The following is a 19,837-nucleotide window of genomic DNA, read 5'->3' as shown; positions in this document are numbered from 1 at the left end:
TTCAATTATAGAAGAATTTATGATGAAAATATGGCACTCTTCAACATGAAAAAAACAAAGATTAAGTTTGATAAGCCTATTTATGTGGGGGCTGTGATATTGGAATTGGCCAAATTACACATGTTAAAATTGTATTATGATGTGTTGAAGCCTTTTTATAAGGATCGTGTAAAACTGATGTACATGGATACAGATAGTTTTGTTCTTGATATTCAGACAGAAGATGTTTATCAAGATATGTCACAGCCTGAATTGCTTGAATATTTTGATAGCAGTGAACATACAAGAATTCAACCCCACAACAAAAAGGTGCCTGGCAAGTTAAAAGATGAGACACTTGGTGATGTTATTCTGGCATTTGCTGGGTTAAGGGCCAAGATGTACAGTTTTGAAACATGTAGTGGTGTTGTTGCCAAAAAAGCCAAGGGCATTGGCAGAGTGACTGTAGACCAAGAGCTTGAATTTAAAGATTATGAAGATTGTCTCAAATCCCAGAATTTAATGAGAACATCAGAATGCAGAATTCAGAGTAAAAATCACTTATTGACTACAAATATTGTAACAAAAGTGGCTCTGGACCCACATGATAATAAGAGATGCATTTTGTCATGTGGCATACATACTTTACCATGGGGTCATTGTGATTTGAAAAATGGCAATCAATGCCCAATTACAGAGCATGATTTGAAATAAATAAACATGCCTATGAACTTATTTGGGTTCAAAAAACAGGCTATTATGGACCTGCCAACACCACAAGCCTCTTCTGATATAATATCTAAACTAAGTGCTTTGTTAATTATTCACCTGAACAGCATACTTACAGATGTTGATGATGAAACAGTTAAAACATTGTACATATTTAACAATAATTTAAATCATTACCAATTACCTGTAGGTGGTCAATTGCAATTTATTACAACCCCTGAGGGTGATGTCAAGATTTCAATAGGGAGAAATATTTACAGAATTAAGCACTCAAACATGGTTTCTGGTACTGTATATACTGTTTCTGCTGGTGACTGCCTATATATTGAAGTCCCGGGATCTTATGACAAGCTTATACCTTTCTTTATAGAATTAAGAATTAGATATTCAATAATAAATAAGCGCTAAAACAAAAATGCCTAATGATATATTTGGCCATACAAGACATGAAGATCACAGTGATGAGATTTTGATGCTTGATGTCAGAGTCAAGAAATTAAGAAGTGATTTACAAGCTTTACAAACCACACTCAATGCCAGTCTTCAATTAGAAATTACAAATTTACAATCACAATGTATGGACCCTCTTCTTAAAATTGATTCTGAACTCAAATTATTGCTTCAGAAATATACTGATTTGGCCACATTGGATAATTTTCAAAGTTTAGAAGAAGCTGTAGCAGCTCTTCAAGCCAAATTTAAGACCCAGACCACCAACTCTGAGCAATTGAAACAACAATTGGAAGAGCAGATTAATAATGTCCAGACACAGCTCCAAACAATTGTCAAAAGCATAAAATCACAAGAAGATTTTGATCTAGTGATTTCCACTCTAAAAGAACAGATTCAATCACTGGAAATACCTAATCTGGACCCCTTGAACAATGCCATAGCCGAGGTTAAATTAAAAATTGAGACACTTGAAAATTTTATGAACAACTTGCCATCTTCTGATGCTTTGAGTGCAATAACTCGGAGTGTAGCAAATATTAAGCTGCAACTTGAAACATATGAAGATTTTGGAAAAATTCAAAGTACCATAACCCATCTTGAAGGTACAATAGCAGCAGTGCAAAGTGATTTGGCAAATGTACAAGAAACTCTAGAATCCCGCCTGCCCGGTATTGTAGACACACTTATCAGTGTCCAGCAACAGATCACAAAGCTTGAAAACCTCAACACTGAATCTGAGCTATCTCATTTTCATCACTTGATCGATGATATCCAAACAAAGCTTGAAATTTTACAACAATCAACACCCACTCAGGCAGATATAGCCCTGCTCCAAAATGCTATGCAAAATGTGGCTGATGCTTCTGAATTAAACAATGTAAAATTGGCACTTGAATCTTTGCAAAATACTGTATCAAATCTGCCTACATCACAGGAACTTAAAAATATTAAGAGAGGAGTGAATCGCATATTGAAATCAGAAGATATCAAGAATATCCAGACAGAGATCAAATAACTCACTCAGACAGTGGCCACTCTACCAACCAATCAACAAATAAGGTCCATGATCTTACTGCTCAAAATTCAAAATTGGCAGTTGTTGAAAATTTACAGCAAATTGTAGCTAATATCAAGCAACAGCTAGGGACCATGGAATCCAATCAAGCAAATGCTTTGTCTGTTTTTGCCACCCAGCTACAAGAAATTGTGCAACAATACAAGAAAGTTGCTGTGGACATAAGAATCAAGCCGGGGCACGATGAGATTGTTAGGACCATCAATGAGCACCTTGAATCTGTAACAAGTAGATTGCTTACAGCAGAAATAGAAATAACAGGCATAATCGAGAATCCAAAACATACAGTAATTCTTGAATTGTACAGGATCCCCAACAAAGAATATGATTCACCATTTACACCAGGAGGCAAAATATATATGCTGTCCCCTGCACAATTTTATTACCAATTTTTTGTTGGGGGCACATTGAGACCAATCAAGATCAAATATTGGCTTCAACCACAGGCACACCACTACCCCACCTTATCAATAACAAATGCTGACAACAAAGCAAAAATCACCAGTGTAGAGTTAGAGGATTTTACAGATCCCAATACATTAGAAACATCATATGTTGAAGATGATGGCTCTCTGGAATTTCATATACAAATAGGAGACAAATTATATTTAGAAAATCCTGTAGTATCAGCTGCTGAACATCCCATAGTTGCAATATTCTTGTTTACATATTATGTCTAGACAAATTATTGTTGATGAATTACACAGACAAGCCAGACATAATTATAAGAGACTGCCAGTAGTCACAAAAAGGCATAGATGATTTATGGCAGTCTGACTTGGTTGAAATGGCCCCTCATGGGAGACAGCTGAAAAACTTAGACAAAATCAACAAGGGCTACAAATATCTACTCACTGTCATAGATACATTTTCAAAATTTGCCTGGGCTGTGCCACTCAAATCAAAACTGGAGCATGTGTTACAAAAGCCTTCAGGACAATCATCAATCAGAGTGGAAGATCACCACGATATCTACAAACAGATAATGGCAAAGAATTTTATAATTCAGTGTTTTAACAATTTATTAAAAGCCAGGCAATACAACATTACTCGAGTTACAGTGATCTCAAGGCCTCAATTGTAGAGAGATTCAACAGAACCTTAAAAAATCATATGTATAAACAATTCACACTTCAAGGTAATTATAAATGGTTCAGTATTCTTCCAGAACTTCTACAAAAATATAACAACTCTGTCCATTCCACAATCAACATGAAACCCTCTGAAGTAACTTCATCTGATGAGCAAAAATTGATCAGGACTGTTTATTATCCTAGATACCAGCCAACAACAAGAAAAGCCAAATACAGGGTGGGTGATCAAGTAAGAATCAGCAAATATAAGCACTTATTCAAAAGAGGTTTTACAAGAAACTGGAGCACTGAATTATTTACAGTGGTTCAAGTTAAACCTGGGACCCTTAACACATATATAATAAAAGACCACCGAGGAGAAATTCTCAAAGGCAGGTTCTATGAAGAAGAGCTCAGCAAAACTAAACAGCCTGACACATATCTCATAGAAAAAATCATCCGCAGAAAAGGCAACAAGTTATTTGTCAAATGGCTAGGTCATCCGGAAAACAGCTGGATCGATGCAAACAAAGTGATAATATGAACACCTGGGATGTTATAAAGAGGCTGCCAGAGCCTGAACAGCAGAATAAGAGAAATGGCAAGTTGCTGCCTGATAATATTAGATGTCTTATTGTTGGGCCATCGGCTTGTGGTAAAACTACACTAATGATTGATAATTTTTTATTGGAACCCAACTGGTTAGACTGGAAAAACAGGCACTTGTATATCTTCTCTAAGAGCTTGGAACAATTAAAATATCAGCAGCTGATGAAGCTATATGATGGATTGGATATTGCCTCTTTTGAATCAGATGTTAAGCCACTTCATGAATGTCTCGATAATTCTGTTGTTGTGTTTGATGACATTATACTGGATAATCAAAACAAGGTTAGAAATTTTTTTACACAGGGCCGACACAAAAACATTGATTGCTTCTACCTGGCACAGACTTTTTCTAAAATTCCGAAGCAGCTGATCCGAGACAACAGCAATTTTATATGTGTGTTTCATCAAGACCACACCAACCTCAAACACATACATGATGAATATGTAGGTGGGGACTTGAGCTACAATGATTTTTCCAAGATTTGCAGCAAGTGCTGGAACCAGGACAGGTATGGGTTTGTCACAATTGATATAACAAGAAAACCCAATAGTGGTAAATATAGAAATAAAATCAACAATTTTCTAGACATTGAAGCATAAATAAATAACCATGAAAAGGCCAATCATTGATGATCTTAAATTAAGAGATTATCTTGTAAAAAGATTTAAGGGATGGAAATCAGAGAACCGAGGTTTTTATGAGCAACACAAGCGCACAGAACAGCCTATTATTGATGCTATTGGTGAATTAGGTAAAAATATCAAAACTGTTACAGAGGAAAATCAAAATTTGCTCACAGAGCTTGTACCTGTAGCTGCAAGAAACATATTAGATTATCCATTCACCCCACTTTCTAGTATTCATACACCTAGTCCTATTGCTCCTCGAAGAATTGAAGCTACTCAGGATCCTATTGAATTGGGTCTTCTTGCTCAAAAATATTTAAGCACACCTAAAGACAATAAAGATGAGGTATTTGGCTTATATGCTGACACAGAGCGTGATGGTAGCATCATACATAGAATTGGCAATTTCAGAGTAACATTTATGGGAGATGATCCAATTGTATATTCAGAATCTCGTCTTGGAGAAAAAGGTGCTTTTGTTAAGTATCCTGGAACACCTGGATTGTGGGAACTGATGACTAGGAAAAGGCCTGGCAGCTATACAGATCAAGATTATGAATATTACAAAGAAATATTAATAAAATCAGATGCTCTATACCATAACAATGATCCCACACAAAAAAGAGTCAAGTCTAGCAGTGGAGCAAAATACAACAATTTAATCAAGCCCATATGGTCACAGATCAAGACTGGCAGTGGAATCAAACAATACAACACCCTGCCTAAAGAATTTGTGTGGGTTGATGATGTCAGGAAACTTGTAGATAGGTTATTGGTGATAGCTGGGGAGGAAAATGCTGGCAACCACAATTTTTACAATGAAAAGGTTGGAATTATGGACATGATAAGCACCAAATTGTCTAAGTTTATAGTGAATGACACTAAGGGGATTGGATATCTTATAAAAATTATTAATACTCTACCACCTAAATTTTGGAATATTTCTGAGGGTCGGGGGCTTGTTAATGACATTATAAACAAGCTGCCATTTGAACTACACATTCCAGGCTATCAGTATTGTGGTCCAGGCACAAAATTAGATCATAGATTAAACAGAGGTGATCCTGGTGTTAATACCCTAGATGCTGCTTGTAGAGACCATGACATAGCATACAACACACATTCTGATCTTGACAAGAGACATGTTGCAGACAAGAAATTAGAAGAGGCTGCATTTGGTAGATTTGTAAGCAAAGATGCTTCTTTAAGTGAAAAAATAAGCATTGGGGACCACCATAGCTATGAACACCAAACAAAAACTGGGGTGGGGGTTGTGAATATGTATATAATAAACCTAGGATGAAGGCCATGGGTGTTATGTATCAAATACCTTATGCAGGTCTTAAATCTCTTAAAACTATTGATAGCCTTTTGACCAAAAAGCAGCGCAAGAAAAAAATTCTTGTATTGCAAAGGGCCATGGTATGAAATTGTTACTTAGTACCCCTCAATTAAAAAAATTACAGCAATCCAGGAAAAAATCACATGTAGGTGGATTTATATTTACTATCCCTGCCATCTTAGCTGCTCTCGGGGCTGTTGGGAGCTTGGCTGGGGGATCAGCTGCCATAGCAAAAACAGTAATAGATGCCAAGAAGAATAGGGCAGAATTAGATGAATTGAAGCGCCATAACCAGGCCATGGAGAAACAAGGCAAAGGTGTTAAGAAAGCCATGAATAAGTTTAAAAAAAACAAGAGCCGCTTACAAACCAAGATATTGAAGCTTTAATCAAGCCACTGGGCATCAAACATTTTAGAGGTGTGTACATGTCTGATTCTTTGCCAGAACAACCACTCAACAAAGAGTGTGGCATTGTTAATTTGGATAAGTACAAAAATCAGGGCACTCACTGGATCTGTTATCTTAAATATTTAAAAAATGAGGCATTTGTGTTTGATTCATTTGGAGGTGTTCCACCTGAAAATTTAGTAAAATATCTAAAATCAGCTAATCTTTATTACAATAATGCCCGTGTTCAAAACTTCAAAGATGTTAATTGCGGACATTTGTGTTTATCTGTTCTTAGATATATGTCTCAAATAAATAAACCATCAAAAGGCCCTGTGGTATCTAAAACATCATGGGGGTATTCCATCTCACCAGCCAAAATTCAATATTGAAACTCAGATTACATGATGACATAGTGTATCCCAATGGCATGTACTTGATCCCTAATATTACACACCACAACAACACAATTGCAGTTGGTGATCAAAAAATTGTCATCACTCCAGGGCAATATAATCTGTCCACTCTAAATGCTCAGTTACCCAGAGGTATAGTATTAACTCAAAATTCTGTCACTCACAGAGTAAAAATTGTATCTGCCACAGAAACAGTGGATCTGGGTACTATAGGAGAGCTGTTAGGATTTGAGAACAACACAAAACTTGAAGCGGCCATCAAACACACTGCTATTAATATACCTAAATTCTTAGCCATAGAGACTCTAAATATTCACTGTAATGTGGCCGAGGGTATGATCACCAAATCAAATGGCATAGGCACTCACAAACAAACTGGCATCATTGCAACATTCAAACCTAATTCTGAATTAATGGAGCCCATCATCTACAATCCATCCCCAATATTATATTTTCCTGTGTGTCATAATAGAATAGATTACATTGAGTTGATGGTCACTAATGAAAAAGAAGAATTAGTTGATTTTGCTGGAGCCACAACAACTGCAATCATAGAGATTAATATTTAAATAAAAATACATACAAGAAGAAAATGGAAAATATTGAGAGTTATGAGCTACAATCATTCCCCCCAAACAGGAGGACATTTGCAAATTTAAATCAACCCAACACAGAGATTGAGGTTGATCTTGATGTAGGGGATGGCTTTATACACCCCCACAGAGCAGATCTATACATCAAATTTGATGTTGTAAAACTCGATGGTACAGATTATCCGGCAAATTCAAATATAAGACTTGTAGACAATTTTGTGCCACATCTGTTCTCTGAAATTGAGATCAGAAAGCATGGTGTTGTTATAAACAGAGTAGATTATCCCGGCATTACCTCCACAGCTTTGGCCACACTAAAATTATCCAAAACCGAGGCTTCTTACTACAAAATAGGTGGATTTGAGGCTGGTGATAAAATATTATCTAAAAGCCACACAGTGCTGTTCCCCATGCGCCTATTGCCAGGATTCTTCTCAGATTACAAAGATATTATGTGGAATGGTGGTTTAAGAATCACATTTAGAAGAGCTGCAAATGATAATAATGCTTTGATGAGGTACAGTGCAATAAACTCCACATGGGAAGCTCTGCCTAATACCCTACCTGATGAGGGCAAGTGCATTATTCAGACTATGGAGCTAAGAATCCCGGTTGTTGAATATGAAGCCAGTTATGCTCTTAAATACAAAGCAGATATAATAAAAAATCCACAGGTTCCTTTACAATTTTATACATATCAATGTGTACAGAAGCCCGCAACTGGTACCTATTATGAGTTTGATGCTACAAATTCATTCTCCAGTATACAATACGACATGCCGGATTTTGTGGTGGTACTGTTTCAGACTGGAAGACACAATAATCAGGGAAAAAATTCAAGTAAATTTGATAGCTGCAACATCAAGAACATATATCTTAAAAATGGCAGAAATGAGGTATTTCCTAGAGAAAATTATAATTTAGACATGTCCAAGGATGATTTCCTCAAATTATATGAGGCATTTACATCAGACAAAAGGGTCACTACTGGCAATACTGACATGTATTACACACCAGATGAATTCAAAGCACAGAGGCCCATGTTTGTCATCAACACTTCAAAAAGAAAACAAGTTGTGGTTAATGACAGGACAAACATTAAAATTATCTGTGAATTCCATGAGGCATTACCTGATGACACCATATGTAGTGTTATTCTCATAGGGGAAAAATCATATGTTTATGATGTAAGAAATGAGAGAGTCACAGAGCAATTCTAGAGGGCCGACTCAAACACAGAATCCCCTTGATTACAAGGCAATAATACCAACATTTTGCCGTCAGGAAGGCCTATACACTCTACCAGGTTTGTAACCTAGAGGGCCTCTTGATTCATATAAGCCATGGAATTATGTCTGCCTATTGCAAGGAAGCTGAAATACAATTCAAAGTGGGACTTGGAATTGTGGAATAAATATTCTTGTAACTCTCTCTCGGTATATATTAATACAAGAAGGCAAAACTTGAATTAGCTCGAGCATGGAAGAGTGAAGTTCTCTGCTCTTCCAGTAAATTAGAGATTATATCTGCTATGCTAGCAATTTTCTCTGAAACATGAAAGAGCAGAGTATAGATTATATGTCTTGCATGCCAGCAGATATAATCTCCCAGGCATACAGAAAGAGGCCAATATTCCCTTTACTAAGAATTTCTCTTTGAGTCCCATGATGGATGACATGTAATTTTCCCTGAAAAGGCACAGTGTAGATTATATCTGCTGGCATGTATGATTTATTGTTGGCCGGGACATGTGACTGATCAAAAGATTAGAAGAACATGCAGGCAATTAATTATGCATGCCCCGCTCTTGTCCTATTGTATTGATCGGGAAGTTTTGCTATGAGAATATAAGTATTTTTCGCTTAATTTCAAGTATAGCCAATACAATATCAAGGTAGGCATATTTTTGACAAGCTTATAGACAACAAACTGAGAAATTTAGCCTTTGTACACATGGCAGAATCAATCTGAGGGGGGGGCTCACCATTTCTACACTAGAATTCAATTCCTGGGATTTTGACAGAAAAACACACTGTAAACAATAAGATCATATGGGAACTTGGCATAGTTTTAAGTGTAGGCAAATCTGTCTGTTGAGGCTTCTTCTCTTCTACACTAGAATCCAGAATTCTTAAAATTAAGAGCATATCACACTTGAAGAATTGGGGTATAAGCCCCTCTTGACATTGTTTTAAGTGTAGGCAAATCGGCTGTTTAATCAAATAACCTCTTCTTTTCTACACTTATAAGTGGTGCTCATCCTATTGTAAATACAACTACTTATTGCCAAACATAATAATATTCTATGCTTGTTGTACCTAATTACAAACTTTTTGTGAGGAATGTATATTGAAAATGCGAGAAAGCAACGTGCCCCTGTCCGGTTACAGACTTAACGTTAACCAAATCGCCCAATGGATTCTTTCAGATACTGATACAGGAGTACCCAACGCTCGTGACTGTTGGTGTTTTCCCCGAGAACGCTGAACTGCCTGACCTGACAAAACTGAAGAGGAGGATGAAGCCGATGGTCGGCTTCTACGTGGTGACGAAGGGGGCTCGCGACTTGGAGTACCGCATGGAGGAGGTGTACGCCTGGAACCCCAAGGACTCCATCACCGTCAACGAAATAGGACGCAAGGCCCCTGGAGAGCGTTGGGTCCTCTCGAAGATCCCCATCTGGACCAGGAGAAGAGACATGAACGGGACCTCGCTGAAAATCAGGACGCCTGCTGTGAGTATTCGCGATTAAAATTATCCGATATGCCATCTGGTGGGATTTTCAAGAACTACTCTATGTAGGATACTATGTTGTATTGAAATCGTTCAACGCATGAGAAATGTTCGAAAGAGTAACGTCTACTGTTCAGTTTTTTTGCTCTAAATCGTTGTGTGGGTCAGGACAAGTGAAACGTTTACATGTGTTCCCACCCCGAATAAACAAAATGAAATTTGTAAATAAATCAGGGAAAACAGAATTGATTGGCAGAAGATTGACATGGAGGATAACATTGAAATGCGGCAAGGAAATTACTAAGAATGCACGAATCTGTTCACTTTATTTGACGAGAGATGATTCCATTACCATGAAAGTAAAGTTTTAAATTGTTTTTCACGAATAAAACTTTTTTCCAAAACAATGTAATGTATGAAATTTGGAACAGGTGCAAATCAATTAAGTGCGTAGATGAAAATAGTTTGAGAATTAATTAATTAATGTCTGTAATCATAGAGGTAATCAGAAAAAGAAAATCGACATGCTAATGTCGCTGTTACATTCAGTAAGTCCTTTTTTCAGTTAAGATAGTCTCGATGAAATTGTGAATTCTATTTTTATTATCCTGTGTTATTATTAAAGCAGCCTGCCTCTTTGGGAGAACTGCAACGGTATGTTTACATTTTTATTCTGCTCAAGCTTTGCAAATACAGGTGAATTGCTATATTTTCAAACCATTTCTGAGAGTCACAGTTACAACGTGAGGTGCAGATGAAACAGCATTGCTTTGAAGAACCAGTGTGTATACATTAGTTTCGTCTGCGTTTTCAGTGTTATTTTTGCCTATCATAATTAAATGCTTCGTTCTCAGCACAGCTACACCTTCGTTATAATTCCTGGATTTCACATCGCATTCGCAATATTTAAAAATAACGCGTAATTAAACGCTTCTTCCATACCAGCCACGACAACATGCTGCTATTACGTACTACTACTGAATGTAAACAAATATTTATCCTACATAGAGCGGCCATATTGGAAGCGACTCTAGCGCTCAGGTGGTAATTTTAATCGCGAATAGCCTTGCACTGATGCTAAATTTATTCGCACACAATAAAGCCTTGCATTAATAAATACGAGTGTTATCCAGAAAGAAAGGAACGTGTTGGTATAAAACGCAAACGACAAATGACATGCACCAAAACAATTATGGTACAGAAACTGCATGCCTTACTCTACTATTCCACATATTCGCCATACCTATTCAAGCACTTATCATAGCGTGATACCGGTTTGTATATATAGTCATTGTACTCGGTTGCTGCCAATGTATTCAACCATGCAGTGACAGCGTCCTTTGAGTTCATGACCTACGCCCCCTCAGTTTGAGTCAAGCAGCGAGACGGTGCAGACGTGTACGATATCAAGGCGTGAGCCCTGAACATGTGCGAGAAAATTGAGAATCCTGCCAAGTCTGAGGTGCGGAGCGTGATAAGGTTTCTGGATGCGAGAAAAGTTTGTGCCGGTGAAATCCACAATCAAATAACGGAAGTGTGCGGTAATGACGTGATGAATGCCACTTCACCACGGCTGATGACCTAAAAGACGCTGTCACTACATGGTTGAATGCATTGGCGGAAACCAAGTACAATCAACAAACGGAATCACGCTATGATAAGTGCTTGAATGGCTATGGCGAATATGTGGAAAAGTAGAGTCAGGTATGTAGCTTCTTTACCATAAATTTTTTTCACACATGTGTTTTACACCAAAATGTTTCTTTTTTCTGGATGACCTTCGTACATTCTTTGGCCGTGTGTGAAAGCTGCAAGACCGTACTTGAAGCGAACATCCTTCGAGAATGGTCTCGCAGTTCAGTTTTGAAGCCTTGGACTCGAAGCGAAAATGTTTCGAATTACACTTCGACTGCAGCGCCTAATACGATGAGTAGCTAGAACAAATGGATGCAATGATGCCAAATAAACGACATGTCTACATGCAAGAGTTTAAGACACCACCTAATTTTTCCGTCGACACACATGACTCGGCGTGTAGCTTATTCACGTTATAAATAATAGAAATATGATATAACTACTGCTCTTTAAAGTTTTCACAGATTCCGCTTACGATTGTGTTGAAAGAAAGAAATTGTTTTCCCGCATTATAAACACTTAACCTCTCACGTAGCATTTTAACAAGTACTTACACTTACATTTCCTGTACAACCAACAGCTGGCTGACTTTCGACTTCCATGATTTCCAACAAGCGAACAAGTGTGCAATATTGCGTTCTGCATGGTGCCGGCACGATTGATCTTTTAATTGGCGCTTTCGAACTGCACTGCTGTCGGATTAAAGATTATAGATACTGGAGTTTTGACTCCATTTAAAAGTTAACCAGTGGACCTACATAAAATCGAGTTGCCTCAAAATTTAGCTTATTCAATTCTGTGTTAATCTATCCTAACCAATTTTTTTTCGAGTCTTGTAATTTTATCGTCGTCTGAAGAAAAAAGTGTCGTTTTCTTAAGTTTTGCAAACGATCGCTCCCTATGAAATTCTATAAATAAAAAAAAACAGGTGGTCGGATCGTGATAAAATTTTAATACAGTGCAGGCAGAAAGGTTTTAAACACAATTCTTAATTTTCAGATTTTTAAAATTTGTCAAAAATCCGTTCATATCAATTTTGCGAAACAACTTTTTCTTAATACTGGGTTGTCCTACAAATACAATATTGGTCTTGTTTTGAAGCTCTTTGCATCTGTTTTTAAAATCCATTATCATTATTAATTCACATTGCGAAACCGATTTTATATAGAGTTTTATTCAACGGAGTAAAGATGTACGTGAAACGTGGCAACACCGCATTGACTCGCAGTGACAGACCGTAGTTTCCACGGTTCAACGGACATCGCTGAGTGCGAGGTTGCCACTTTCCACGCACATCTTTACTCCGTTGAATAAAAATCTGAATGGGTCATTCCATCTCAAATCAACCAATAAAATAATATTTTTGAACCTTTAGGATTCAGATTTTTAACGTTTTTTGTTTATTAATTGCACCTATCAAGATGACAAAAACTACGGAGACAATTGTGGAAAGGTTTAAAGACGGAATACGAAATATCAGTCATGAACACCAGAGGCCAGTTTGCGTGGCAACTGAGGCCGTGAAACAGCAGATCGACCAGCGAATCCGTTAATTTTGTGCACTCTTCGCTGACTTAAACAATTGTCTCCGTACTGAACCTTCATTTCACTCCCTCTGACCACAAAAAATGAATAGCACTTCGTTGCTCTTCTACGGTGCAAGTCAACAGTGGGGAGCCATGTTGTACGAGCTACTGTGCAGACGCATACTGCTTGACCGTAACGACAATACAAATTTTTGTTCTGCACAAATCTCCATGAAGTTTAGAATAAAATTCCTGTTACTTAATGACTTCCCCTCGTACATATTTCAATTTGCTTATCTGATATTAAAAATGATAAATTTTAGGTATTTTCATATTATGTGTAGTCCAAAAATTATAAAATAGACTAATATGAAGACTTCAACATCAAGCACTCACCTTATAGTTATGGTTTTAACAAAAATTCACAAATTTAGCAAATTTCACATACATTACAATAGGAAAACAATAATATGCACAGGAACCCATTGCCGTCCCATTAAGAAATTCTGCACCCAAATAGACAATTGATGTCTTGAAAACATACTATACTTTTTCCCCCAGACGGATGAGAAACATAGATGGCAGTGCGATCAATGTCGGTGCTAATTTTCTTATGAAAGTAATGCGGCTTTGTTAGTTTTTGGAATATATTATGTAGATTTGTTTGTCTTGAAAGGCGGTACGTGAATTGATGGAAACAGTTATATTTGTGGAGTGATTTGCAGTCACGAAATGACATTAATTTGGAAAGAAAAGTAAAATAAAATTAATAAATAAATAGCATGCGTAACACAAGAAGAAATATCGCAAAGTGATTCCGGACGTCAGGTGTTGGATTGTGTACTAGAGTTTTATTTTTCTGTGTTATTAGAATATAAATAGTATCCTGAGAGATATTTCATACCGGGGCGACAAACCACAAGAGTCGCTTGAAAGCGAGCAGTTTGTAATCAATGCAGCCTTTCGAACCGTAGGGACACAAGCTCTGACTGCAACGTTTCCTCAAGGAGATTTTACACTAAAGCGACACGCGACCAACGATACGAGGATTTCACACCAAAGCGACACATGTTGCTTGGAAAGGAACGAATCAAGAGCAACATTTCACATCGTAGCGGCATGACGGGAAGCACAGACCAGCGTTCTGTTGGTGAAATCCTCAAGCGATAAGTGTCGCGAGTAGAATTGGAATTAGATAAGAGCTAACAATAGACCCATTAATTGACATTAATGGCTTTTTTATTCATTTTCGAGGGGTGACGCTATTGTTATTTAATCAACCGCCACGTGTCGGCTCGTGTCGGGGGTGGAGGAGGAGATGAGTCATCGATGACTCATGCACACGTGTGAGTTTGAAATTAATGGTTTTCCATTAGTGCACAAAAGACACTATTATGTATTCCGTTTTCGGGCTAAGCTAACCTTTTGTTGTATATTATATATGCGTTTCTGCCGGATATGAGTCATGGGTGCTTTATACAGACGTGGGAACTTGGAATTAATGGTTTTTTCCATTAATGTACAAAAGACATTTTCGGCCTATTGTAAGGCGCCACGTCCGGCCATTTTAGCGTCGGTGGTGAGTCATATTTGGTATAATTAAGGATCCGTATTTACATGTATTCAACCGGTGCCGACGCGTTCGATCGGAGGTAGAAGATATTATAACACATGTTCGCTTTAAAGGCGAAGAAATTGTACGATGTAGCCTATATGCAAACGAAGTATGCGGACAGAAGATATGTTATTAATATTAACCTGTTACGGAAGAACCTGTTATGTGGTTGCATTCATCGGCACCCTCAAACCGCGAGCGTTCATGGACCCGGGAGGGGAAGAAAGGTTCTCCATTGTTACGGCCCTCATCGCTTGGCCTTTTTCCGAAGTTGAATGGAAGTCAAGTGTCGCCAAATGTTTACACACGAGTATTGATTTTCTTTGAGGTTCCAATTATATTTGGTGGAAGTAATCTACGCGGTATTTATGCCGCCTTTCGTAACATTGCAAAGACTATTTGACCAAACCGTAAGGAATTTGGCTGAACTAGGAACATTCAGTTCCAGTATCTACAGGTTAAAGTGGATGCGATCCACTATTTGCTTTTATTTCGGGGTTGCGAACCACGGACCATTTGATTATTGCCTTATAAACATCAGGATTCACGTAAAATTGACCAGATGTTTTTACCGTTAGGGACAATATTTCGCATTTTTTGTGTATTTTTACTCAGAAAACGCTATTTGAACGATTCAAGCAAGAGTTCGCATGGCAATTTAGACACACAAACTGTGTTTCTTCAACTTTAGCTGAAATTTAGGTTTATTTTTTTACTCTAATATCACAATTTCTTCTATTCAGGCAACATTTTTTATTAAATTTTGGACTCACAAAGTCATTTTTCAACTTTTAACTTGTTATTTTAAAAGTTTATTTCCACTTCTTACTCTAATATCACAATTTCTTCTATTCAGGCAACATTTTTTATTAAATTTTGGACTCACAAAGACATTTTTCATCTTTTAACTTGCTATTTTAAAAGTTTATTTCCATTTTTTACTCTAATATCACAATTTCATCTATTCTGGCAGGAGTGTTTATTGCAGTTTAGACTTGCAAAGATAATTTTTTCAACTTCTTTTATTAATTTTTCTATTTATTGCCTTTTGTATCTTATATTTTTAATTCTTAACTTTGAGTTTTGTTCTTTATTTAAAAAATTTCTCTAATCACTAAGGAAGAAGTACTTTTAAGTAAAACTGTACCAACAAACTTTATTATTACTATTATTATTAGTATTATTATTATTATTGTTGTTGTTTTTGTTTTGATGGAGTTGTTGAATCTTGTTGTTGTTGTTAGGGTTTATTGACTTCCACTACGGTATTTTTGGTTTGCTTCGTAGGAAAGTTTGTTTATTTTAGAGTTTCCTCGGTATTTTCTTACTGTTAGGGTAGGTAAAGTTTCCTAAATATATGAGTAGGGTTCCATATATTCTTGTTCTTGCATGTTTTTCATATGATGTGATCTCCACAACTCTCCAAGTGCTTTTACTGCATGTTTCCATTTTTATTGAGGCTGAGTGATTCCTAGAGCCACTTTATGCATGAGAGAAAGCTTGAAAATTTTGATCTCAGATAATCGCCAATCTTATGTCAGAGTATTTTCGAGTATATTTTAGACTTATTATGGGCCACTAGAATATCACGGCTTGCTTAATTTTTAAGTATGTTGCCCAGTTATTGTATTTTTGCTTTTGCTTACTAGATAAACTGTATGAAATGTTTAATATTTGTACTTTTTTTGCACTTATAAGAGACCAAACTTTTACTGTAACTAAAATTATTATGTCTCTAAGCACTGAAACCCCTTTACCAAGAGTACTATAACTGAATGTTTATTAATATTGTTTCTTTCTTCCCTTAAATATAACTACTTAACAATATAATGACAAATCACAGGACAAGTCGATGTTAGCAGATGACTACGTGGCTCTATGTCCACTTGCCAAACTTTTCTTACCATGCTATTTACCCTTATAGTCTTTTATTCTGGGTACGTTTCAAGTACTATTGACTTTTTGAGTGTTTGATTAACACCAGGGGTTATTTGTATCTGTTATGCTGTATTATTCGAGGCTTCTTTTTTATTCTACAATCACTATATGTCCCTGAGAACTAAATTCCACTGACTGAAGCTTAAAGCTTAGGCTCTACAGCATGTTGAATGGTTAAGCACTGGTCAATATGAATTTTACAGAGGCTAGTAGGAGGCATAGGAACACACGCCAGAGCCTTATTAGCGTGCAAGAAGCACTTTCAGAGAGTACTACGAGGAAACGAAGTTGATTTTTTGAGTGCTTTACCAGTTACTCAGCCAATATTTGCTATTTCAAGTAACTACAGGTACCAAAATATTTTACAGCCCAACACTAACTAGACTTCAATTTATACTTTATTAGGTGCTAAATGTAGCAAGAACACTGATTGTACATACTTTTGAGAATCCTACTATTTCAGGATTTTTTCTATGTAAGCATATTTTTATTGATTACTAACTTTAACAGACCAATCAGGAAGACGCCTAAATTCACTAAACTTAGTACTATAGTGTAGGTGATTGCATGAAAAGTAGAAATTATATCAACCACAAGATTTCGCTTCTTTTGCTTTTGTGACTAATCGTGACGCTGAGGATGAATGGATGGCCAAAAATCTTAAGGACTGGATGTATTTTACCACTACAGACGCCTATGTAGAAACACTAGAGTACTGTTAGCTTTCAAAATTGAGGTTATACTGTACTGTTTCTTAAATATTTCGTATTTGGCACGCTTAACAAGTTACATTTATATCCATTTCAGGACAAATATTGCTAAAACTCTCAAATTAATGTGTACAAGTTGATATTTCTGCTATCAGAGGAATTAACAACCCTATTTTACAAACAAAGGGTATTGTTTACACTTTATTTACTTCAATCTGAGACTAATATTTTACAGTAATTGAATCATTCAGCCCTAGTCAATATTTTACTGCATCAGAAAGTTTGTTATTAATCTAATAAGTATGCTATTTTGTGCTATTCTAACGCAAACGTTGTTTAATTCACTGGTTATAATGCAAACGTTTGCACATTTTCCGATATATTCACTACCTTCAAACCAAACAATTGTACTTATTTAGCGCATTTCATTTATATTTCTTGTAATTAACTTATGTTTCTTATAATTAACAAACTAAACTAATTACTTTGGCATGTTAAAAACCTTATCTTTTACTATTTCCTATTCTATCAGGTTCTATATTGCTGTTTGTATCAATTTATGTAAGACCACACTCTGGTAAATGCACATATATTCTCTTTTATACACGCGCAGGCACGCTACACACAACCACACCCACACCCACACACACACACACACACACACACACACACATTTACACACTTATACGAACATACATCTGACGTTTTTCAATATTTTGCTATGAAGTTTGCATCCACGCTATTCAAACAAGGGCAGGCAATGTAGTATTTATGAGTATTAGTAATCCCAAAGTGGTGTTTTTGGTTTCCAAGTTCAGATGAGAGTCTGCTATGTGCCTTTTGCAGGGGATTGCATGTGAAGTGTATGCATATTGAGCATTATTGAGTGTGTATGCTTCCAAGTTTTGCTGTTATTTTCCTATAATTCTGCGAGACTGTAGAGAGTTCTCCCTTTTCAAGCAGTTTTCTTTCATTGATTGGATACTTTTTGGGAACTTAGCAGTTTTTTTATGTTATGAAGCAGATTGTTGTAGAATATTTTGCATGGTCTTTTGTGATATTGAGTGGCTGCTGTAACGGTAGTAAGTATCTTTCCTTCTTGTGTTGATGTTCTCGTGTAGGTTTCCTATTTTCGGTCAAGTTGCAGTAGGGAACTTAGCAGTTTTTATGTTATGAAGCAGATTGTTGTAGAATATTTTGCATGGTCTTTTGTGATATTGAGGGGGTGCTGTAATGGTAGTAAGTATCTTTCCTTTTTGTGTTGATGTTCTTGTGTAGGTTTCCTATTTTCGGTCAAGTTGCAGTACTTAGAATAATTGCTCATTGTCTTATTGATCTACGAAGCTCCTTTGATTAATCATTTGGATGTGACCCTAAACTCCACGCTGTACTTTGTTCTGGGAGCTATCTTTTGAACCCTTGGCATTCTGCTAGTACAGTATTATTATCGTAGAGGTAAATTAGTTCATGAAAATATGTATTTTTCTGATTAACTATAGTCGCTTAGTTGTTCTAGCAGGTATAAGTAGTTACTGCTGATGTTGTTAATTTTCTATTCGCAGGGGCTATGTATGATGTAGCGTATTTGTGTTGGCTGTCCCTTTTATTCCTGTGTTGTTGAGTTTCTCCATAAGCATGTCCTGTTTTACTCTATTCTAGGCCTTGTTGCTGCTAGATATCTGAGGTATGTTGCTGGTTCATATCTGACTTAGCTTGTTTGACTAGCTATTATTTTTGCTATGACTGTGGCTATTGATGTCCCTTTCTGAATTCCATGTTGGTTTCTGTTTATCCTTGTTGCTGCTTGTTATCTGAGTTAGGTTGTTTGACTTCAGGACTATCCTTTTTTAACTTTATTGTTGATTGCTGTTTTGTTTATTTCCTTATTTGTTTTTATTTGTTTACTGAATCTATTTGTTTTGTGTCTTGTAATATTATTTACTATAGTAACAAAATTATTTTTAAAATTTGATATTTATCAACATACTTGTATATTTCTTGTTCAGTATTTGTCAAAGTTTAATTTATTTTGTCCGCTATCTTTAGCAAGTAACACTATTTTGAAATTTAATATATAAATTCATGAAAATTTACTCTAATTTTATATCAACTAACATATTTATTTTAACAACAATAACAAAATTGTACAAAAGTTCAAATAGCAGAAGAATTGTACTCTTTAAATTATTAACTTTGAAAGAATAGTATTTTTAAAACATTAACTTTGTAAAAATTGTACTTTTAAAACATTCACTTTGAAAAATTGTACTTTTAAATTATTAACTTTGAAAAAAATTGTACTTTTAGAACATTAACATTGTAAAAATTGTATTTTTAAATTATTAACTTTGAAAAAAATTGTACTTTTAAAACATTAACATTGTAAAAATTGTACT

The 19,837-nt window shown here is 36.1% G+C and overlaps 1 protein-coding gene across 1 annotated transcript in view; it reads left to right on the top strand.

Annotated features, from left to right (window-relative positions):
* Nucleotides 1-19,837, top strand: part of LOC145997000 (uncharacterized) — a 72,538-nt gene that overhangs the window by 21,914 nt on the left and 30,787 nt on the right. The window contains exon 4 of the mRNA XM_083133613.1: nucleotides 9,713-10,018. Coding sequence (XP_082989739.1) covers nucleotides 9,713-10,018 — 306 coding nt within the window. The remainder of the gene's footprint in view (nucleotides 1-9,712; nucleotides 10,019-19,837) is intronic.

The sequence above is a fragment of the Lepisma saccharinum genome, chromosome 13 (genome assembly GCF_977018435.1).
Source record: "Lepisma saccharinum chromosome 13, izLepSacc3.1, whole genome shotgun sequence".
Lineage (NCBI taxonomy): Eukaryota > Metazoa > Arthropoda > Insecta > Zygentoma > Lepismatidae > Lepisma > Lepisma saccharinum.
The sequence above is the reverse complement of the archived record's forward strand: the minus strand, read 5'-3'. Positions and strand labels throughout refer to the sequence as shown.